Raw genomic sequence first — 25080 nt, forward strand, 5'->3', positions numbered from 1 at the left:
GAGAGTGCCAGCTCCCATCCCCTTTAAGAGCCATGAGCGCATTTGAATCTGACGAGTTGATATTTTGACAGCGCGTTTGCAGTCTCCGATGAGACAGATGCATGACCACATGAATTTTGAACTTCAAATAGAATAGTGTTTTCTTCCACAACTTCAGAAATACTGAGTGGAAGTTAGAGAGATAGAGAAATCCTGACAAGATTAATTGATTGTTATGGAGCTCCAGCAGCTGTCAGATACCCGATGGGCTTGCAGGGATAAAGCACAGAAAGACCTTCAGAGAAATCTGAAAGCTATTTTGAAGCTCCTTGATGACATCGGTGACAGCAACCCACCTAACCTGGCCAGAGGAGATGCTCAGATGTACAGAAATGCCATCAACTTCATGTTTATTCTCTGTCTGGAAATCGCCACCCCAGTGTTCGAAGTCACTGCTGTGGCATCAGAATCTCTGCAGGAAGAACACTTGCACCCCTCCACTGCCTACAAGGTAAATGATGGTGTGCTTCACACATTGCAAACAATGAGGTCTGAGGAGAAGTTTGGGGAAATATTTGGATGTGCATCAGAGAAGGCAGAGTCTCAACATCCCAGAACCTACCTAAGTCTCTGTGGGGAAGAACAGCTCTCTGACCTTCTCCTGCCTGCTATAGAAAAAGATACCAAGATCAATCATAGTGAGGTCATCAACATCTTTAAAGACATGGCACCGAGGAGGATGCTGCTTTAGAGAGTGGTAATGATCACTCTTCACTCCAAAATGACAATTAAAAAAAATCTCACACTGCTATAATAAGGCAGCCGGCAGTACCACATGCTGCATGCTTCATTCCCATGTGTTCTAATGTGCTTTTGTGTATGCTGCCTTTAGCTCGAGACCCTCAGCTCCACCTCTAGACTGTGCACACCTGGAGTCCTGCCGTTGTCTGCTGTCGCCTGCTGCCCGGTATCCCTGCCCGTCAACTGTTTAGCAGCTCTTTTGTTATTCTTTCTTTTGTGTTGAGCCAGGAAGCCTGCCATTATGTTTGTTCCCACTTTTCTCCTGATTCTGTGTTGCTAGGGCCGATTAGAACTCGTACTTTTCTTTAATTTAGAAAGTTGTCTTTTGTTTCTAGTCAGGGATAGGCTACGTTTTGTTTGTTGTTTTTGCCCGTGGATCTCCCTGAAGACAAGCGCTTCAGTTTGGCAATAAACAACCTTAACTTGGACTACATGACTCCTACTGTTTTTAACATGGTACTATGTTACTCCCCTTACCCCTAGCCCACTTAGGGAAAGTCACACCGCACAAAGTGCCCTTATTTTTCACTGAGCACCTGCCGCCCAAAATGTCTGTGCACGCCACTGCTGCGCGCTGTATAAAAACATTTAGATTGAGCAGAAATACTTTTTAAACTACAGTTATTAATTAAATTGACCAAGGGGCTGTATTCAAAGCTACAAATATAATTCAAACAAAAAACTAACTTTTAACGCAACTCGTCGCTTCAGGCGTCCACACGAATCCTAACGAAACTGCATAGGTCCGGTTTTATTTGAAACCACCCTGGGACCATGGACCTATTAAAGAAAATGGTTTATTATCTGCCTAATAACATGGACATGGTTTCACAAAAAAATCGGCTCCGGTTAGATGCATTTCGGGAGATACACCCGCGGATGAGCATAGATGCGAGGCGGATTCACGAGTGTCACGTTTACTTCAGGTGGATGGTGGAGGTTTACTTTCTGGTGGATGTTGATGGATATTGCACAGATGGATATTGCACAGATACATCTTACTATGAAACTACTTCAAGTTTAACTCCCTCTGCATCAGCAATCGGCTAGTCGGCAAACACCAGGGTGAGGAAAAAGGGACATGGAGGGTTAGTCCGCTTTAAGGCTGCCAGCCATGTATCAAGGGCTGGTTTCCTATTCAAAGGTAGCCTGTGGAAATGTATGATTACCCCAGCTGCTGTGGCCATATATAATTCATTACTGCAGCCAGGGGCAATGCAATAAGATGATGCCCCTGTAGACCTGGTTGTTTGCTTTTCCGTAGCCATTTCAGCGGGCCTCAGAGCCTGACTCATACCTGCTATGGCTGTTAGAGCCACAGAGTAGGAGTAGGTTACCATGCCAGGGACGTAGCTGATTGTTGAAATCCAACATGGCGGCGCCCTGTAACACCTTCACCGTCCAATTTAATCCCTTTTAGCAAGTTCAGCCATTTTTTGTTATTGTATCAATGAGAAGGCAGACAATACATCTGTTATATCAACTGAACTTCAAATTTCAGTTCAGTTCATCTTTGAAGTAGCATCTGAACAACATGCCACTGACTTTAAACCAGGTATTCCCTGGTTTGTGGCGGAATTGTTTTCTGAAACTGCAAAATAGCACCAGGGAACATTTGCGCCAGAACACGCCTCCTCCTCTCGCTGAGCCGCCCCTTGGGGTGCAAGGTCATTCCCTAATTTAGCCACGCGTGCCTGTAGAGGGAAAAGAACGCTCCGCGCCCGTGGCAAACTAGCAACGACACATGCGTCAGTTTAGAAAGTCAATTGCGCTGGATGCAAGAAAGGGCCCTATATCTTGCACTGTAATCACGGACAAACACAGGGCATCATGAGGACAGCCAATCATTTTATCCTATCATATTTTAGACAACTGCAGCCGGCGGGCAAAACATCTGGCCAGGCTTTAGAATGCATGCCTGATAAATGAGCTACTCCACATCTGCCTCTATTGACTCCTAGTATCGGCCTGCATCAAGTCAACCCTAGATGCTGCCATTTAGGGTGACGTGTTGATTTGCCTGACCTACATTCGATTTTTTGGGATCTTCTGGTATTTTGATTGTATGATTTGATAGTAGCTTAACGTGTTACTGGCTGTGGATACAAGTGTCTGCTGAATGCACAAGATCAGATGGACACATTGCTATTCCAATCAATTCCCTCACTGTCACATCCTGCGGTTTCCCTCTGCCATGGCAACTCCTTGTGCTTACAAATACTGCTCAAATCGTACCTTCTCCATGTAAGATTACCTCCCCTTTCCACATTTGTTGTGGACTGAAAATACTTTGCCCTCTCCAACAATGGCAAGTCCCCTAGTCTTGGTTATTCTCAGTGGTGTAGTCTACGTGATACGCAGGTATACGCCGTATACCCACTAGGAACGCACCAGGATTTGCGTGTACCCACTTAAAAATGTGCACGGATACGTATCAATCGTCTTGTTACAGATCTTTCACTTCTGTGTTTATTTTTCGCAAATATCGGTTGGGTATAACTGCAATAAAATACTTTAAGCAGGGGAAGTTATCTCCTACATTCACCATTCATAAAATTCCCCCTGCGCGCTTGCGCTCTGCCCTGTCTCTGTTACGAAGCGCGAAGCTGCCCCTGCATCTCTGCACGTTAGTTGGCGGGCCGAGCCCCTCCTTCTCGCGTGTGTGTATGTGCGTGCGTGCGCGCGCGCGTGCGTGTGTGTCCAGTCCTCCCATATTAATGTGTAAACCACATAATAAGTAGTCAACAGAAGACAATGTTTTAATCCCACTTTATATCTCCTTGTTACTTTTAGATGAGAACCCCCTGGCCAGCCTTTCAGACTGGGTGTCAGGCTAGGGAATTTAAAAACAGGCATCCTTGGTTAGAGTGGAGGGAAAAAAAGTTAGCTAAATGTCAGCCAACATACAGTTGGTATACACAATTGAAATTCATAATGTTAATCACTATTCAAATGAGAGTATATCTAATTCATGGTTATTTTTAAGGTGCAGTAATTTCACACTTTTACACAATTCAATTACTGTATGGTATGTTAGATAACAACAGTAAGAGCTCAAATTAGAGCAATTGAAAGAGTGAAACATTAGTCTCCTGTCATCTCCTTCTCATGCACTGGTTAGCCATGGTTGTAAACAGTTCATAAATTATTTTGAGTAGATTTTGTCCTTGTTTAGCATGTGCTATTGCTACTATCGATATACAAAGGACAACTTTTCATTTTTGTGTTCTATTTGTTCATACCGTTATTAAAACTGATAAACCTACTCAGCTTTCCATGATTGTTGATAATCGTTAAGTCTACAACCCGCTTAAATCAGCGGGTTGTAGACCCCTGCGTTGGTGAGTGTGGTGCGACACCCCATAAGTGCCACACACGTACACGTACCGGTGGGACGGGTTTGTACGAGGCTGGGAGGGAATCATCACAGTATACCCACTACAATAAAATAGACTACACCACTGGTTATTCTTGATAACAAACCAGGACCCTTGGAGGTTTTTTGAGAAAAACCATGTACGTCAGAGTCGATACTGCCTGTGTGTAAGAATACAACAATCTTCCAATGAATTAACCATATCAAATAATTTGCCTTCAAATGTAGGAATAAATTGTTAGTATTCATGAACATATTTATCCCAACCATAGAGCTTTAAGGGTCTGAAGCCGCTGTCTTCGGAATTCCCACTGTTGAGCCACTTCTTAGATCAGAATGTTTGGTGTTGATCACTGCAATTTTTTAGTTATTTGCTTATTATTTGCTTAAGGTTTAGGCACATTGCAATAATCAGTTGATGACCTACTTTCTATCACGGAGCAGTATCACAGAGCAGTAAACTGATGACACATGATATGACGTAACCTATTTTCATTACTTCCAAATGAGACCCAACACGTGCATTATCAGGTTTTCATCCCATTGTAACCTTTCTGTAGAATGTAAACAGGTTTTAACTACTTTCAGTGAACAAAAGTTGTTGACATTTGGGGGATTTTGTATGAATGTAAAAGTTTGTTCGACCTCGAAATACCAACTACTCTTCCAGGCAACAAAAGGACAGACATTTGGATCCGTAAGATATCTTCAATTGCCTATTGCGACAGCGGAAAGTAGGTTAAAGGAGTGACCTCACACCTAATTGGTCTATAGCGCCATTCCGAAGTCTGACCCATCACCAGCATTAGCCTACCTGTCCCGGTTACAAAAGCTTTACATAACTTAAAATTAGGCTTGCTTAGAATTGTGTTTTTATCTTTGAATTGGTTGGAAGCGTGTCTACCTGTGCCTTCCAAGGATGCAAATTCACGCAAAATGAAATTGTCCTTATGTCCTATATTGATGCCCCAGTCAAAAGGCTTAATTTTGGCGCACCTATATGGCACAATGCAATGCAGAGTGTTGGCTGTAGTGTAGATAGCACTTTCACCATTATGACACCATTGGTCAAATAGTTACACAAAAAGCATTCAGCTTCTACAGCGTGGTGTTTTAGTGTATACTACAAAAATATTTTAGAATCAGGTCATATAGAATGATGTAAGAATGGCACTCGTTTGCCTATGGGTTAGACTCTGTTGGACCCATAGATGTCAAGCAAAGGACTCATTACATAGTACTGCCACATCAATCCTGGAAACAATGTGGAGGATTCTTCCCACTGCTATAACATTATGTATGACATGACATCGTTTTAAGATTTTTTTAAAGGGAAGCATAACATGTTTTAATCATAGAAGTTTAAACAAAACAAGTAAATTAGTTATTTTCCCTTACCGGCCCCACAAGAAGCACTGCACTCAGTCCACGACCCAAATTTCCAGAAGAAGTCGGACATGACAGTGGTGTTGTCCTCCGAGTACTCCTGTCTGATTGTGTACTCGTAGCGCACCCCCGGGTTGGTCTCCTGGAACAGCAGCTGGACAAGATAACATCCCCGGTCAACAACAGGTGTGTATATTGAGGCTACAAACCCACTACATCAATTACATCACCTTCTAAATCAAGTGGTATTCTTTGCAAATAGTGGCCCTATTTTCTCTATGGAGGCCATATTTTGAAACAATCACTTTCAATAAAATGATCAACACTTGAAATGATTTATAGACCACATGGCTATTCACTACTGACACGTTCAATACCACTTCCTCAGGTTTAACAGTAGCGCTAGAAAATTGTATAAATAAAAAAAATAAGCAGAACCAAATACATGTGTCCAGCTAGCTAGTTCCCCTAACTATAATACTAAAGTAGTATTTCATTCTTTCAAGAGATACATTGTTAAAAGACTGGAAGGCCAACTACATATTTATAATATACAAACATATTCAGGCTTCACTGCAGCACAGGGAATAATTACTTATTGCAAATAAAGGGGAATGTTCTATATACTTCGAAATGTACTTTGAATGTGTGTATTAATACAAATAGATAAATCGTATTTAAATGTTTACTTGAGTGATATGTGACAGTATTTAGTTTGCCTTGTCTTTTGTAACTTCAAAAAACAAAATGGGTTGGCCATTTTTCCCTGCCCCTCTTAAATGTGGTATTCAAATGTAATCTCTCTCTCTGTGTCTGTGTCTGTGTGTGTGTGTGTGTGTCATATTGACTGTCCATACAAATAGCTATTTAGCCGTGGAATTTGAACGAACATCTTGTTAGTATTAAGATCAAGGATCGTTCAGGTGGTATAAAACCACCATCAAGGTAATAAGTTAGTGAGTCTAACCTCTGATCATACGTTTGAGAGAATGAATGGTGACGGAGATAAAGACGGTTTTATGTTCTATCATACTTCTACTATAGACCTCTGAAGAGGTCTATAGTAGAAGTAGTATAGTATAGCTAACGCGCAGATCTGCGTTAGCATAATGCTTCTTCATAATAGTTAACTACTTTGAAGGCACCGACAATCCATAACCCAAGTGGAATCTAGATGGAAAAAGTATGTAATTCAAAACCTGAGCAGCTTTTACTTCTTCGCCACCTACAGAGTTTGTCACATACTTTTCCACAATATAATTCAAGTAGTTTTCCACCAACAGCCGGTGGTATTAAATGGCATGTTATGATTAACATGACTGTCAGAGTCTGGCTCCATCTACTTAAGTAGCCATTCTCCTCCTATTTGCTTGCTTAACAGATCCTGCCATGCCCATCTGCCATCTGCAATCACTTCCCTCACCTGAGCTTCCTTTTTCATCTTTCCACCTGCACCTCCTTCCATAATCAGTCTCTCCCCATATATAACTGTTAACTTCCTTTGATCCCTTGTTGGATAATTATAATAAAATTAAGTGTTGTCCCTTTAGGCAAGGCTGGTGTGGTGTGGTGTGAATTTAAATTTGTATTTCTAACATTGGTTACAGTGACACCAGTGGGCGAGAGAAAAATACATGTACACCTGCATCTACATTAATGGTAATATAGTTCCTGTGGACATTACCTTGAATACTATTGATGATATGCCCCGGGATTGATTAATCATGTGATACAAGTTATTGCTCCATTTCAAGACATATTTTGTAAATAATGGAATTGGATGTAAGCATTTTATGATCTCTTGGGGACTTTTGGCATTCTGCTTTTTTTTCATGATCATCCCTTTCAACAGAATGTTAGCGTGCGTTTAACTTCTGGTTGGGATTGTTGTGTGACTCAACCATAAATCCTGGGAACCACTGATATAATTCATTAAGCGACCACCCTGCTGCCATTGACATTATCCGAGATTGAATCATTGCCAAGTTAGCGCACTGTGTTCTAGTTTTTATAACACTTATTATTATATTGGGTTATTACTTACATAAGTGAGTTGATGTGTTATCAGCTCATGGTTGTGGGGGCATGATAAACAGCCAGCAGTATGAACCTGTCCCCCTGTTCTCGTCAAATCAAGTCCTTTTCATTTTTAAAGCCCTTATTCACAGTTAGTCTAAAAGGGCTTTACAGACCAAATGTGACCCCTAACCCTCCTCCCCCAAAGTGCAAAAAATTATGCATAATTAAAGGAGGAAATCTTAAAGAGGAACCTAGAGTGGAGGATTCCTCTCTCCAGGGTTGCTAAGGAGTGAAATGGGGTCCATAATTGACATAGTATTACAAGCAAACATAACTTCAATAGTATTGTCCATGGTGCCGACCCCCTGGTTTGATGCCCAGGCATCTAGAGCTAATACACAAAGAATTTCTCCTTCTGCTCGATAAAGGCTAGATTTGGTACTTTATATAATCCTAAAATATAAATTGCCACAAAATTGTCAACACGCGTGCCTATGACATGTGCAAGAAATACGCAAAAAAAAAAACTCAGATCTAATCCGAATATTGCTTAACGCCCTATGAACAGAGTTTATAAAGTTAAAGCTGTATCAATAAAATGTAAGAAACAGCCTAAATCACTACCTATTACAATAGAACATTTTCACAGAGGCAACATCATAGGATAAACACTGGTATTATTCATAGCATTATTTATAGCTTTTCCCATTAGATTTACCAGGGTATGGGTAGCAGATTAGTCAATATAAGTCTACTACCAATGCCCTGGTACACAAAAGGAGCCAACCTGTAATTAGTGTTATGAGTGACGCCTGTGTTGGCGCCGCTGGCCCCGCTGACCGCCCCCCCACACACACACACACACAATAACTATGACTCTGAAGTAAGTCCCACCTGGATCCACAGTGGCTCCTTTGTGGGACCAGGGGAGGTCAGGTTCTCCAGGTGACCGGTTCTTTCGTACGTGAACACGGTTCCTGCCGCCTTGTATTCTCCATTCCACTGGATGGTCCAGCCACCGTTGAGGAAGTACGTGTCGGGTTTGTCGCTCCGAAGAGCCAAGAAATTCCCTGCCGCAGCCATCTCCTCCACTCTGATGTCCCGTGCTCCCTCTGGGATCAGCCCGATGTCTACATAGCCTGGCGAGGTCCACAGAGGTACATTACACTCTATTACAGCATCAGAACCCTCCTTCCTTCATCCTGGTACAACTACAAAAACCTCTCACCAAAATTGTTTCTCTCTGGGATCCAGTTATATCTGACAAAGACATGAGGACACAGTGATGGAAACATGTCCCTCTTTGTTGATAATTAAATAAAGTCTGATGAATTTCAAAGTGGCCTGAATACCAGGGCTTATTATACTAAATCTCTATTGGCCTACTGAAGGAATTTTGGTTGTCAAACGTTCACACAACCTACTTTTCATTTAGACTAAATCTAACTAAATGAAGGTGTCCAAAACTGAAACCAATTGGACAAAGCTGCCGTCGGTCCATAAATAAACTGAAATCGCTCATGAAAAAAGTTGTTGTTGTTGTGGAACCAACAATACATTGACGTACCCAGGCCTTCGCTCTTCTCAAAGGTTTTGGTCACTGTTTTGCAGGTCGATCCGTCCCCCTGGCACACGCCACATCGGTCCTCCAACGCATTAGAATCAATGACAAAGTCACAGCCCACGTTCTGGAACACATGTGCAGTAAACCATCAATGCAAACTAAAGAAAGTAATTTGTGGAAAAAGACGACACTGATATATACATATGTATGTTTCAATATTTATTGGTTCATTTACTGGTAACTATGGAATGCTTTAATTAAATTCAGTCTAGAAGTGATGAAATGATTCTAGTCACTAATGGCAATTAGTTATTTAAAAAGAAACATGGGGATTCCAGGGGCATCTCAAAATAAAGTAGCCTAGTCCTTCTAGATAATCCTTCTGGAAAGAGAATAAACTGTTTAAAAACAAAACCAGACTGTTTACCTCCTCAAGTGAATGAACCTATGCTATCCCCAGTCAGATCTCTCTCCCCCTCTCCCTCTCTCTCTCGAATTCATTCGACTCTGAAATAACTTGAATGGAACTTTAGATGCTAGGGATAAGCAGCACAGAGTAAGAGTGAACATTTGGAAACCTTTTTTTTTTTAATCTGTCCTATAAAAGGTAAGCCACATAATTATTTATTTACCCCATTAGGCCACAAACCACTTCATTATTATGATTGTTGGTTTGTATTAATTGTGTCTTACTCAACATGGATGAAGCACCCTCTGACATTTTGACTGTAGATAACCCTTAAGGACATACTGTCCATCACGGCGATACGATCCCATCGGTCCATGAGCTAATTTTCATCCAAAATGTCAACATTGTCGGTAGACGTTATAGGAGTCAACTCAACACTTGCTTTCCCAGCGAGTAATAACCAGTGATACGTTTGTCAATGGCTAATCTCGGCTTCAGCTGTCCTAGTTTCCAAGTTTTAGCAGAACCTCTGGGTAGACCAGGGGCAAAGCTACACAGCATGAAAGAGTTTGACATTTTCATACCATTTAGTTTGTTTGTTGGTTCAGATATACCAAATCCGCATTTAAACTTTGAACCCCTGCATAATGATTTATCAAATTGTTTATCGACAGAAGTTGTGTTCAACAAATTGGCTTAAAACAATTATTTTGCTTTTTATTTTATTAGCTTTTTATATATATATATATATATATATATATATATATATGTCAGTTAAACGCGTTATTAACGGCGTTAACGCAAACCAATTTTAACGGCGTTCATTTTTTATATATATATATATATATATATATATATATATATATATATGGTAGTTATAAGGTATGGCAGGTAAGGTATATACTGTATATATAAATATCTTACTACTATAATAGCAGGCCTGTGGCACCAGTTACTCAAGTTGGTCAGTGCCCAGGTAGAGTTGGAGACCACAAGGACGGCCTGACAGACAACATTGTGTATTCAGAACTGCTCTAATTGCACTGTGGCTGACGAAAAAGTGACTCATATTACCCTGTGATTGCAATACAATGGTACCAGTTCACTTCACTGTGTGGATGGGTCTACTTATTTATTTTGTGCTTCTATCTCGCACTTTTATAGAGGAGTTACTATAGATTACATCGTACATATGTGCGATGACAATCAATGGATTCTGAATCAAACTCATTACCCACGAGAGGTTGAGCACGTGCAGCGCACGCGTGGACACTATATATATGACCCGTTACCGGTTATCTCTGACTATGTCATCATTATTTTTATTTCTGAATCTGAACCAGAGTGAAAGACATTAAATAAATGGCACTCTTTGTGGAATTTGAAGCAACTTCAACCAGGACCTCATTGTTTATCCACAAGGTTTCACTTCCTGTTGTTGCTCTGGGATTGTCTCTTTTTCTTGGCTTATATTCGTTGGTATACAAGCTCTAATGGAATTTTCCTATGATGACACCACAGTGACATTAAATACGAATGACGACATATTCAAGAAAGAGACGAGGAAAAATATGAGGCATAGGAAGTTATATCGGGAACTGTCAGTGTTCTACCTTACAAACACCATTGATGCACATGTCTCGACTAGTGTTGGTTTCGGAGCACCGCGTCCCATCAGCTACAGCATCCAGCATTTTCTCAGAGAAATGCTCATTCAGTGGACGGCAGTGCAGTTCGCATGCATAGTCTGACAAACACAAAACAAAAAAAGTTTGGATGCATGACGGCAAGTGCTGATGTCACAATATTAATCGATTAAAAAATTTCCCAAAAAAATATAGTTCCTGAGTTAGTAAAGTATATTACATTTATGTTCTGCTGCAAAAGTAACTAACCTTTTTAACCAGTTAAAAGATTTAACATGATATAACAGGCTAACCCTGTGTGTGTGTGAGCGAGCGCTGACCTCTGTTGTTTACCGCCACCCACTTGTGGAAGTTGCCCTTGTATGCCATGGTGTTAAAGTGCCCACACTGGAGGTCCCTGAAGCTGGGTAGTTCGCTGAAGCACGGCGTCTTGTTACAGGTCCTGTACCTCCTCCGCTCACCAAGACAGTACCTACCTCCATACTTTGGCCTGAATAAAGAAAACAAACAAAAAAGATTTGCAGCGTAAAGCGTGGATGTATGTACTTATGTATGCATTGAAGTATGCTTTCTCTGCTGCAACCTGATAGTATTGGATTATTGAATGAATTAAAAAAATAAATTCAAGCCCATTCAAAAATTCACCAATTCCACTGATGGTTTAGAAAATGCCTTGGGTATGGTGATGCATGGTGGGAAAAGTTTAATGCATGCTTTGCTTGCCGACACCGAGCACAGCATGGCTTCAAGTTTGCCTTTCCTAGTGGAGCTAAACAATAGGGCAGATTGTGGTGCAAGGTCGAACGTGTTAATAAAAATAAATAATGGATCTGTTTTTTTATAGCGCTTTTCTAAATACTCAAAGACGCTGTACAAATAAGAAAGGAATACATACAAACATTGACACTCGAACTAAAGGGAAAAAATAAACACCACAACAATAGGCAACACATTAAAGAGCCCATGCCATTAAAATCACATTTTTCCTGTTGTTTGTTAAATAACATAGGTCTGAATAAGTTTGTGAGCTGTGGTAAGTTTGAAATCTATGCAGTTTGTCTGCTGAATGCAATAGGCAATGAAAGGAAAAAGGCAGAAGAAATGAGCCAATCTGGATAAGGTGACACTGTGACGTAGCGTTGTCAAACTATTATTCATGGCCCTGCCCACTTGGTTGGTTCGTAACCACCCACAAGAATTCTGAAGGAGTCGTGATTGAGCTAGTGCTAAATGCTAATACGTGTATGGTAGTTGCTTAGTTCTTTTTAACAGGCTAGTTACAGAATTTTGAATGCAATGGCAGAACGACATCGAAGTACATGAACTGCGACATGCTGCCTGCCGCCGGTTGCCGCGAGGCACCACCGCCGCGAAGCACCACCGCCCGGCAGCGGGCAGCCGGGCGGTGGTGCCTCGCGCCGGCAGCAGGCAGCAGGCAGCGCGTGGTTCTGTCTACTACAGATTGATGTGGAAGTGGAAGAACCAGAGACGTCGGAGAACCCGACGAAGTCCTTTGGGATTCATTATATCGTCTGGACGTGCACACAGCTTTTGGCCGTGATAATATGTATTATTTGATATAGATATCTATGTATTATATGATATTATTTATAGATAGAGCTCCAGGACTGTAACGCAAGTGCTGTACACTTCCTTGTTATTTGGATAACCGTTCTGCTGTTGGTGTGATGGCGCATAACATGTCGGACTCTCGTCTCTGGTATTTCTACAACGAGACTCGTAGTGGGGGTTATCTCAGCCATGGTTGAGAATGAATTGGGGGAAAGGAACTTTGGCTTTGACTCCCTGAAGTAGGCATGAACCACAACATGGAGGAGAAAGGGATTGTTGACCGCGGTCGTCTCCCGCCGGAGCCTCGCTGCCGATGGACCACCGCTTCAGGAGGCGGTGATTAGCGCTGACCGCTGCCGAGGCGGCGGGAAGCAGGGCTCAAGCGGGATACATTCGCGGCCAACAATCCCCTTCTCCTCCATGTCGTGGTTCATGTACTTCAGGGAGTCAAAGCCAAAGTTCCTTTCCCCCAATTCATTCTCAACCATGGCTGAGATGACCCCCACTACGAGTCTCGTTGTAGAAATACCAGAGACGAGAGTCCGACTGCGCCATCACACCAACAGCAGAACGGTTATCCAAATAACAAGGAAGTGTACAACACTTGCGTTACAGTCCTGGGGCTCTACATCTAAATAATATCATATAATACATAGATATCTATATCAAATAATACATATGATCACGGCCAAAAGCTGTGTGCACCTCCAGACGATATAATGAATCGCAAAGGACTTCGTCGGGTTCTCCGACGTCTCTGGTTCTTCCACTTCCATATCAATCTGAAGAAGACGCGGTCGTTTGAGATTCATAATAGCCTATCGTCTGGAGGCTCACACAGCTTTTGGCCGTGATAATATATATTATGATATAGATATCTATGTATAAAATGGGTTTCTAAGAGCCATTGCGATACATCCACCATAAACAGAGCGCATGGTACCGTGGCTACAAGCTGCTCAGGGCCAGGTGATAATATATATTATAGATTATATGATATAGATATCTATGTATAATATGGGTTTCTAAGAGCCATTGCGATACATCCACCGTAAACAGAGCGCATGGTACCGTGGGCTGCTCAGGGCCAGGTGATAATATACATATATATTATAATATATTATATAGATATCTATGTATAATATGGGTTTCTACGAGCCATTGCGATACATCCACCGTAAACAGAGCGCATGGTACTGTGGCTACAAGCTGCTCAGGGCCACACCCCCACCCCCCTCCTTGACCTGCCTTGACACGCCCACCGTAACCAGAGCGCATTGTACTGTGGCTACAAGCTGCTCAGGGCCACACCCCCACCCCCCTCCTTGACCTGCCTTGACACGCCCACCGAAACAGCACGTTTGGGGGAAGCTCAATGTGCGACAGGTTCGGAGTGGCTGTAACTCTGCACCACGGCTGAATTTCGGGGACGTCTTTGAATACTGTGTTTGTGGCCCACTAATACCTATATTAAAGCATCCATAAATAGCATGACATGGGATCTTTAAGAGAGCGGCAGAGAGTGGAAGATGGCGGAGGATGATTTGTCAAATGTTGTGGGTGGTCCTGAAAAGATAGGTTTTAAGTTGACTTTTGAATGAAAAGAGTGTATCAGAGTTTCGGATGGCCAGAGGGAGGGAGTTCCAGAGGGCAGGGGTGGCTCTTTCCCCCAGGGTGCGATACTTCATCTTGGTGATAGAGGTGAGAAGGTTGGCATCAGCGGGGCATCAGCGGAGCGTAGGCGGCGAGTTGGGGAGTGGCGATTGAGGGGATCTGTTATGTACGAGGGGCAAAGTTGTTAAGCGCTTTGTAGGTGGTGCGGAGGATCTTGAAATTGATGCGTTGTGTGAAGTTGACGGAGGATGGGAGTAATGTGTTCCTCTGGAGGGGGACTTAGTAAGCAGTCGGGCAGCAGAGTTTTGTACATATTGCAATTTTTAAAGAATAGTGGAGGGGAGGCCATACAGAATGCTATTGCAATAGTCGAGTCTGCAAGTGATGAAGGTGTGGATTTCTGTGTCGGCAGCTCAGGATGAAAGAGTGGGTTGAAGGCGTGCGATGTTGCTGAGGTGGAAGAAGGATGTTTTTCTGACGCTGTTTATATATGACTTGAAGGAGAGCGTGGGGTCCATGATGATGCCCAGGTTTCTGACCAGGGGGGAGGGAGTGACAAGTGACCATCGATGCAAAGTGAGAAGTTCTGGGAGGTGGGGATGATGGTTGATGATGGTTTTGGGGCGAATATGATAATTTCAGTTTTTTGCCGTTGAGTTTGAGGAAGATGTGGTCCATCCAGGTTTTGATGTCAGTTAGACAGTTGGTGAGACTGGATAGGATGGCAGGAGTAATGGCTGTGGTGGTGATGTGTAGTTGGGTATCGTCGGCGTAACAGTGTAATTGAAGACCATGGCGGCGGATGATGTGACCTAGTGGGAGCATGTAGAGGAGGAAAAGGATGGGGCCAAGCACTGAGCCTTGGGGGACTCCATGTGAGACATGGATGGTGTGGGATTTGTGGTTGTTGATGGAGATGTATTGGAATCTTTCAGACAGGTAGGAGGTAGTCTGGCTGAACGGAAGTGGACAGCGTCTATTGCTTAGCGGCCGATTTGGCCGCGACTCCTCCCCTTCCGGTTGCTGACGTTACCAAGTTTTCGAAATTGTTTGTGGAACTAGACATCCAATCTTGTTTAATTTTAATTTAATGTAATTACTGATTACTGACTATCTGATTTCATTACAATGGTAGGACCACAACATAGCCTATTTTGACATTACCTTGGAAAAGCCCAGACTCCGTCTGGCAGGATTCTCCCCCGGGGACGATGCGTTTGCGGTCATGACTATCGCCGGTTGGTGTGGATTTGGCGCATCGTTTCACTCTGACAGCGGCATGAGCGTTTGACATGGATTTAACCAATGAACCGATCCGTTCCACTTCACAATAGCTCCTACGGTATTTCTTTAGTAGTGTTCTACAAGAACCACATATAAATGTTAAAACGTCGTTCGTTTTTATAGGTCCCGTGGGCCAAAGTGTATGGTGGCTTGAAATCATCGTGACAAAGAATCAAACGATGTTTGTTCTTTTTATCTATAAAATTATCTCCACATAGGCGACATACATCGTTAATGGTTTTTTGTGGCGTTTGGGATTGAGCCATTTCTGACAGCCTCTGAACGTCAAGAAGTTCCGTCAAAATAATTTCCCCCCCGGCACTATTTTGCATGGACACCGCTGCTGCTTCCCGGGCTTAGCCCCGCCCTAGACGATTGTGATTGGTTTAAAGAAATAAAACAGGCCCGCCCAGTTTCCCCACGGATAGACGGCTCGAGGTAGCGTGGCTCCAGACCATTCTACTTGCTGTAGTTTGGTCTGGCTTTGCGAGACTAGGTAGGAGGTGAACCAGGAGAGGGCGGTGTCAGTGATGCCAATGGATTGCAGACGGCTGAGGATGGACTGATTGACGGTATCGAAGGCAGCACTGAGGTCGAGGAGGAGAATGGTGAGGGAGCCGGAGTCAGAGGAGAGTAGGAGGTCATTGGTGACTTTAAGTAGGGCTGTTTCAGTTCTGTTAGACCCATGTAAAGGGATTCAAAAGATTAATTTCCACACGAAAAATATATATTGTTTCAAGTTCCCCCAGTTCCTCTTTCCTTTTATTCCATCTTATAATAAATGTATTTGAGAAACACAAAGATGACCTATACCACAATTTACTCCCTCAATGCCCCTACAGAGCTCCTAATAAAAAGTGCCACATCTGTATACAAGACCACATCAAACACAAGTATAAAAGCATCCGACTTTCGAATGCAAAGGCCTATGACTTGATTGATGTGCGGTCAGCTCGTCTGCTCTTGTATTAATCGTAACGTAGGTAGACATGTCAACTCGGGAAGTGAAAATCCAAGGCAGTGTTGTACATTAGTGACACAATAACTTCTCTTACGTGGTTGGGATTGCATTGTTTGTTGCAATTCATTACACCTGTAATGCCTGATAATTCATATTATTACAAATACAGAAAATGCAACACACCCTTGGCATATATAGGCCTATTGTATAGCCTAGGAAATAATATAAACAGCTCCCGACAAAAATGTCAACACAGTGCCTGGTGTCAATGAAGTCTCCATGCAGCATATATGTCAAAGGACTCCCAGCGAGAACTTAAGTCACATATAAACTGGTTATTAGGCTAGATTGATGGAGGAGTGTGGAAACGTACACTGGGTTATCACAGTCCCGGTGGGCACTCAGCACCCCTACCCCACAGGTCCGGGAACAAGCCGTCCACCCGCTCCACGACGACCAGCCTCCGTTCACACCCTCAGGTCTGTGGCCGGCTGGTATACATTCACCCCTGAAGCACCACTGGGGGGGAGAGGAGGGGACCATCATACTGGGTTTCATCCTCACTTCCCCATAAATTACAGCTAACTGCACAATCCAATAATAATTACCCCAAAAACTTGAAACTGTTTGATAAATCATTATGCATAAGTCATACAGAAGTTGTTTAAGACATGTGCTAGATAAATAAAATTCATTAATCACACACACACCCACACACACACACGCACACACACACGACAATCTCATCAATACCAAACTAAAAGTAATTTAAAATGTTATCGTTAAAAAAGTTAATATCTGTGTTGTTTAGAAATGTTTGAATTAAACCCATCCTTAACTGAAATTATTGCTTCACAATTTGTAGACTTGATTTAACAACTTCAACAGAATCTATGAAGATTACATTAAACATCAACAAATAGTTCTTTGTGGACCTTGAACAATCTTGAACCAGGACATCATTGTTTTTATCCACAGGATTCCATTTCTGGTTGTTACTCTGGGATGGTTTCTTTTTCTTGATCTATATGCGTTAGTAAACAAGCACTAACCTTGCCCTCGCCGCAGTTGGTTCCATCCACAGCACCGTCCATTTTAGAATGACATGTACTCCCTACAGTACACCATAATGTACTGCACACATTCTGAAAGAGGATAAACAAAAGATCCCGTCACAAAATAAATATGTTCTCAGCGAGAAACAGCTCTGGACTTGAATTATCAAGTATTTTTAAGCTACTTTATTAAGGGAGACTGCTACAACACGTGGGGAATCCCTCGAGTGCCGCTTGTATCTTAGGGTTTACTTTGATCTTCGAACGAAATATTGTTGGTCCAACTTCTGCCCATTAGGAACAGACCGTGGCAGGATGCAGAGGTCTCAGGTTTACTTATTGAATTCTTGCCTTATCAGTCGAAAAACTGCTACTTCACATTTGACTTGTAAGGGCAGTCAAACAATATTTTCACTGAACAGAAACACTTTAACCCGAGTTAGTTTTTTATTATTATTATTGTATGACCATCATATGCCCTCTTCTCACCTCATCAGTAGCACTTCTTTGAATTCTGGCTCAAACCAGGCGTTTTCAGACATGTGACTCACCGATAACTCCCTTCGTTAGACCCTTTTTATATAGAGTCAAATATCCCTCAAGACAGGTTCACAATGCATGGAACCAGGCACAGATCTGCTCCAAGTGTTGATGAGGAGCGGTCTACGGAAGATTCTCTGGAAGCCTTTTGCAGATACAATTTGATTATTTCCCACCGCTAGCGCTGGTCCCGAGACTTCGATAAGAACCAAAAGGTCAACTTGCAGAGCTATCAAGAGGCAATTACTTGTTGTTTGGGACAATCGTCTCTGGCTATTGTTAGTGTTTCCCTGACATTTCTGGAAAATATATGGACTAGCATCTTGTTTTATAAGTGAACCTTTTTCCCTAAATACTGATTCTTATCCTTGGCTGTATAACATTGACTTCCAAAAAATTTTGAACACTGGATAATATTTTATTTTATTGTTTAGGTCCACAGGAACATAAAAATCTAAATGGAATTGTAAATCCTGTGAATTATGTCCTTGTTGGTATAGTTAGACACATCTGTAACATGACTATTGGAGTAATCATTTCAAAGATAAACCTAGCAATGCATTGGGAAGGTCACCTTGTCTGGGCCGTGTTGATTGTAGCATTATGTTGTAAGTGAAAGCATTGCTGCCAGGACAACACACACAGAGAGAAGAAATGGAAATGGGAGAGGGGGGGGGGAGAGAGCGAGAGCGAGCGAGAGAGAGAGAGAGAGAGCGAGAGAGTAAAGCTTAAGAGTATTCTAGCCCAAGTATCAGGGGGGCAGATAGAAGATGGAGGGCAGAGACATCTCCAGAGGCATAAACTGAGGTGCTCACACCCACGCACACACACTCACTCACACACACAAAAAGAAAATACAATGCAGAATCCAATATACCAATAAGATGAAAGTGGGGGAAGAAATCCTTTGGGAGAGACAATAAAAAATTATGCTTTGAGATATAGCCAGAAGGAGTATGTTTGCTAATCTCTGTCACTCTTTATCGGTCTTGTTCTACATCTCCACCACTCTCACACTCTCCTCTCCGTCTTCAAAAAATGACAAATTAAGGTCTAATCCATCCCCGACCCCAACCCCCCCAAAGCCAATCTATTGGACACATTCACAACATTCAACTCATGTAAAACCACCAATCTGGTCTGGTAACTTGGTGGGGAGCCCAATTTCTGATGGCTTCATGCTGCCAGTAGCTTCAATTGACTCAGCAATCTTTCATTGAAACAAAGGCAATCGATAGAGAAGGAATCTAGTGATGAAGCAGTTTAGCCCTTTATCGATTGAGATGGCGAGCAAGGGAAGGGAATGAAAGAGAAGAAGCAAATAGAAGGTAAGTCATTCAAAATAATAAGAGGCACAGTGTTCACTACTGGTGTCTGGATTACTGCTTCATTCATTGTATTCTTCATTCTTGTGTTTATTTAAATAACTACATCAAAAGCAAAGCAATGTGTATCCCGGCCTCTAGTTGGTGTGTTTGTGTGTATTGTGTGCATGCATGCGTGTGAGAGATAGAGAGAGAAAGAGAGAGAGAGAGAGATAGCCAGCGATACAGAGAGATGACAGAGGGAGAAGAGATGGACACAAAAAAAAAAGAGAAAAACTTTAATATAAGAGAGGGATAGAGGGAGAAGAGATGGATACAGAGGTGAGAGAAAAAAACCAGACAAGATGGGTAGAGAAGAGAACACTCACCTTATTAATCATAATGGAAAATAGAGTTGAAAGAAGAGATCAATGAAAATATATGCCCCTCTCTGATATTCCTTTGCCTACAAATTAGTTCAAAGCACAATTGCTTTTCCTCTTTCCCAGCATGATCCATCAGCTGGACAGTTGTGGAATATTAAGCTGCAGATAAAGCACCATGACCATAACAAAGGTGCTCCTGTAATGAGAAATCCAACGAAATATGTTTTTGTTTGCAAAACACCATGCAACCGACGCCTCTAACTGTGAGAGCGCTTGTCCATTACAGCTGGTGTCAGAGTAATACATGTTTATTCCCACGCATGGGCCACCTTCAGTGTTGTTTTAGTGGCAGAAATGAACACCTGCACCGACCAATAACGGATAGATTTGACCTTTTGGCAACTAAAAGATTCAGGGTGACATATTATATATCATAAACATTTCCTGACCAGTAGATTCTTTCACTCTGGCAGCTGCAAAGACAACATACTAATAAGGAGGTCCAAACGGGTGGACCATGCTGGTACAGGATCACCGACACCTTCGCCTTTTTTCACCTGCCATAACAAAATAAGTCCCATCTGCACACGGATATCTGATGAACTGAGAGAAGCTCATCTTCTCTCAGCTCCAGCCAGGATCTTGAGTCAAGTGAAGACCCGCCTCATAATGATTGTGATTGGACAAGAGTTCATCCTTCATTCACTTGCAACCTCTCAACTGAGCCCCCTCTTTGTCCTTATTTTAAGTTTCACACAAATGGAAGGTAGCATGCACGCTATTGTTTGTCATGAGGCTGAGGTTTTGGTATACGAAGGAGGCATATCCTACTACAGCGATATTTAATTTCTGGCCATTTAAATGGAGAGATATATCGAGAAACTCATCTGCTGCCATTTGATCATATTTCATCATGACCCTCTGACTCTAGGATCTGTGCATTTCCTGGATGCTTTGAATGTACTTGTGTGATCCAGTTTCCCCAATATCCTGCCAATATGCAGTCCCGTATTCATCAGCAGTGCGATTCAATTCCTGATCTTTGTTCCCCTGATCTTATCTATATGAATTTCGTAGTAGCCACACCAGAGACTCTGCTGTTTGTGGTATCTGCATCCTCCAGCCATATCCCCAATCGCGTTCAGGTTTCTCTGTCCATAGATATATGTGGACACCTACCTGTTCCTTCAATCTTTTCACTCTCAATGTCCCCTGTAGTTAGCTTCCTACAATGGTGGAGGAGAAACCTCCTATAATATTTAAAATGGGGTATCAAATGTGTGCCAATTCCAAACAGAAAAGCATTGGTCAAATTTGTATGGTGGCTTTTTCCAATTGCTCAATATCAGAGGATATATAGCCAAGGGCCAACTACTGAACTTTGGCTCCGGACTCAAGAGTCCAGATATGGCTAGCTGGAGACTGCATGGATTAATACGTTCCTATGATTGGGGTTACCCTGTTCCTAACAGTCGTACAGACAGCCATTACCAGATCTTTAATCACCCGAAACGTATACAGCTGGTGCATATGTAGGCCTAACTCAATAGGGAGATTTGCTTGGCCTCAAATAAGTCACAAAATGTACACTTTTTTGTAGCTATTTTATAATTATATTAATAGAAACCTTCCTTTCATCGATAGCTTTTTTTTATGTCATAGTAATGCATTGGATTGATTTGGTCATAACAAATTTCAGCACAAAGAACCTTGAGGTGGCAAGAGAAGGAAGCCCAGTTGATAACCCTGAAAGTTTTTACACTGCCAAATATGTCCTTCTTATTCCCGCCTTTTTCCCGGCATGGTCCGCGCGTCTACACAGACCGAGGTAATATACCGGCTTGATTTCGCACCCCAATTTACCCTCTTGGACCCTACATATATTTGGGGATATGCGATTGGACGGATTTGCGGTTCCAGAGGCGGGACTTGGGTAGAGTTGTTGAATGTGCGAACCACAGCCGGGATTTTTTTTTTTAAAGCAGGATACAGCTGAGAGAGAGCAGGTTAACTGGTTGTCAAGACAACAGACAATATCAACATGAGTACTTAAAATTGGGAAGACGGTGAAATCCGCGAGCTCCTGACCATCATGGGAGAGAAGGTGATGCAGTCGTATTTAACGAAGACGTTGAAAGATGGTGCGATCTATGGGAAAGCATCAGAGGATCTTTCCTTACGAGGCTTTCGTCTGGATAAAAAGCACGTGGTAGGCAAAATAAAGAATATGCTGGTGTTTTTGCATTTGTAAATAGTAGCCTTCACTGAGATGTCGTCTACTCATTCGTGCATGCGAGTGGCTTGAATAAAAAATAAAAAAACATTTGGAGTGTGCAAATTATTCTAAAGAGGTCTTCTCTCCCTGCGTAGCCCTGCCTACTCCCAGTGATGGTAGTAATGCGTTACTTATGGTGTGTTCGAGATGCCTCATACACCATCTGCACGAGTTGCAAGTGGGGAAATCTCCCAGCTTTCTTGCGGCATTTCATGGAGGAACTCTGAATTCTGAGAGTATACAGAGTTTAGTGAGGCTGACCGTATGCCTCGAAAACAAAAATTGTCTGTGTCCGTAAAGAAATGTATTTTCTTTGTATTTGTACCACATTGGTCATTTTAATGACGATTTTAAATGCTCTTACACACTCGATTACATTGCTACGTAATTCCGGACACCAATTTATGCATTGCACGTGCATTGCCATGCAATGTAAAGTTGTATTGTTTGTCTTCAAGCTGGTTTGCTAAATAGGCTAATGTAGCTTACAATAACAATGACTAGCCAATGATATGACACAATCACAAAGACAAAAGGGAACGCTATAAATGCTACAAGCCAGGAAATACATCAGAAGAGCAACTTTTGCGGGTGGTGTATACAGGGTATCTGAAACGCATCATTAGTAACACGTTACTCTAATCTGACCACTTTTTTCAGTAACGAGTAATCTAACACTTAAAATTACCTTAAAGTATCCACTGTGCATTAATATTTTTGTCATTTTCCTTAGTAAAATATTTCTTCTTGCCTCCCGGTTAGTGACAAGTGTCACATATCCGCAATATTTTCGGCAGGGGGTGCAGAGGTGCAGGGGGGGGGGGGTTACGGTCCACGTAGAGTTAATCTAATTCTAACCCTATTTTTTCAGGAAATTGTTTTCAATTTCAACTTAAATTGTCAGGAGATACATCGTTGTCGTTGCGCTTCTAACAAAGTGAGTATTGGCAAAACCGGTTGCATTTATATTTGGCGGCAGCAGGGGGTTTTGTCAGCAGCTGCTGAATGTAACTAATAAAGTTGAGCCGGGTTTTCCCTCCCGTTACCTGCCTTCTCTGTGCCCAAGCCACCCCCAACTCCATGGCATCACGCCGCTCCTGGTTTTGGACATGCTGTGCCACCAGCGCACCTGTGGCTGATTACCAATCAGTTGCTGATGCAATCTGCTACAGGATAAACGATTTAAGCCACAGGCGGCTGGCCGGCAAATGCTGATTTATCTTCGTTCATGGAGCCACGCTACGCCTGCCACAGTCAGTTTTTTGTCTTTAATTTGTTTTATTACCTCCTATACCTGCTTATGTTTCTTCTGAACATCCTCATAAAATAGACCTTCCGTCCTTGGAATGTTCGGCTCTGTAGTCAGAAAACCTGACTATACTCGATCTTGGAGGGGCGTAAATCTTAGGTTTCTTGGTCAAGAAACCATTGGTCGTTGGTAATTAAATTAACCATATAGTGTTTTTTGTTAGGGTTAGGGGGTTAGAGGATGCAACATATTTGCTTTGAAGAATGGACATGCGGTTTTGTTCTCTGCAATTTGTATTGATTATTTAGAAATTAAATTTGGCTGTTCTTTAAGGGTGTCTTCCCAGAGCATGATAATTGAGCTGCTACTTATATCAGACATTATTATATGCTACACGTGAACCTCCTAAAATGGCGCAATAGGATTGGTTCGCAATCTCGGGATATTGGGAAATATCCCATGATTGAGATCTCAAACTCGGGATATTGTTTTCATAATGGGGAGCGCACATGACGGTCGGCTCGTCACGCTAATAAAACACAAAACAAATAAACCTCTAATAAAAAAAAATAAATGCCGGCAAAAAGAGTTATCTTGTTTATTTTTGGCGTGTTCACGTATAGTATATACTAAAACAATTATTCACCTCAGGCTCCGTGAATAGTGGGGAATAGCATAGCCCAACAAAAAAACCAAAAAACTGTTAATTGTTAAAAAAATTAGAAGAAATTACTCTACACTTTGATATTTTATACCAGTGAAGTAAAAATATGAAATGTGCAATAGTGGTTATGGGGCTTAAGCTGGGAAAAACGTAAAAAAAAATGTGGTCTTACGTCTACATCGTCGCAAAGCAGAGATTGAGGTCCGTACTGCAGGCGACACTGGTGCGCAGCGCTGTACAGCAACCCCGGGGGCATGGGAGTCTGCGTCAACTCGTTCCTGAGTGGTGGGTCATCCAGGCACCAGCCCCAGCCGCGACTGTGAGAGACACACCGCTGAGAATACAGTCTTTCCAATTAACACACAAAACAAACACAAATATTGATCTGAGGTTGTTTTCGCTAGACAAGCATAACTTGGAGTAGAGGGTCAAATGAAACTGCATGGTTTTGGCGTTTAAATTGTGATCATCATCATCAATGAGACTTAAACATTATGCTGGACAACCCTGTTTAGGCAAGGGGCACTGTTTCGATCCTGTGCAGGCTATGTGTGGTGTTTTATTTACCTCCGTTACTGCTTTCTTTGCCCGTCCTATATGTCTGGTTTGGAGTTCCCACTGTTTTTATGGGTCCATGCTAAGTTAACAAATGACTCGCTTTTGAACTGCCTGCTGAAGAGCCTGAACCGATTCTAACTGGTGCCCCATTTTCTGTTGTTTTTGTTGAGATAGGGAGCTAGGCTAACCTATTGTTTTCTGTTGAACTATTTAAAAGATGATTTTATTTTGAGGTAAGTTGAATAAGCTTTGCTGTGCAGAAAAGTGCCCTCAGAGACATGTGAGGTGAAAATATGCATATATTCACGCAGCCTAGACACCCCAAAGTTTACGAATTGATGAAGGTCAGTTTGATATGACGGCACCGCTAGCGAAAATCTGAAAGAAAGAGTATGTAAAAAAAACTTGTGATGAGGGGCTTTTGAGTAGACAGCAAAT

At 42.2% G+C, this 25080-nt stretch overlaps 1 protein-coding gene across 3 annotated transcripts in view; it reads right to left on the reverse strand.

Moving 5' to 3' along the window:
- Positions 1 to 25080, reverse strand: part of LOC130403837 (A disintegrin and metalloproteinase with thrombospondin motifs 7) — an 86780-nt gene that overhangs the window by 25499 nt on the left and 36201 nt on the right. For all 3 annotated transcript variants that reach the window (XM_056608340.1, XM_056608342.1, XM_056608341.1), the window contains 8 exons: positions 24257 to 24401; positions 17664 to 17756; positions 16985 to 17130; positions 11501 to 11670; positions 11148 to 11281; positions 9129 to 9249; positions 8456 to 8700; positions 5555 to 5696 (listed from right to left, as the gene is read on the reverse strand). In XM_056608340.1, the coding sequence (XP_056464315.1) occupies positions 5555 to 5696; positions 8456 to 8700; positions 9129 to 9249; positions 11148 to 11281; positions 11501 to 11670; positions 16985 to 17130; positions 17664 to 17756; positions 24257 to 24401 (1196 nt within the window). The remainder of the gene's footprint in view (positions 1 to 5554; positions 5697 to 8455; positions 8701 to 9128; positions 9250 to 11147; positions 11282 to 11500; positions 11671 to 16984; positions 17131 to 17663; positions 17757 to 24256; positions 24402 to 25080) is intronic.

Source organism: Gadus chalcogrammus, chromosome 14 (assembly GCF_026213295.1).
Source record: "Gadus chalcogrammus isolate NIFS_2021 chromosome 14, NIFS_Gcha_1.0, whole genome shotgun sequence".
NCBI lineage: Eukaryota > Metazoa > Chordata > Actinopteri > Gadiformes > Gadidae > Gadus > Gadus chalcogrammus.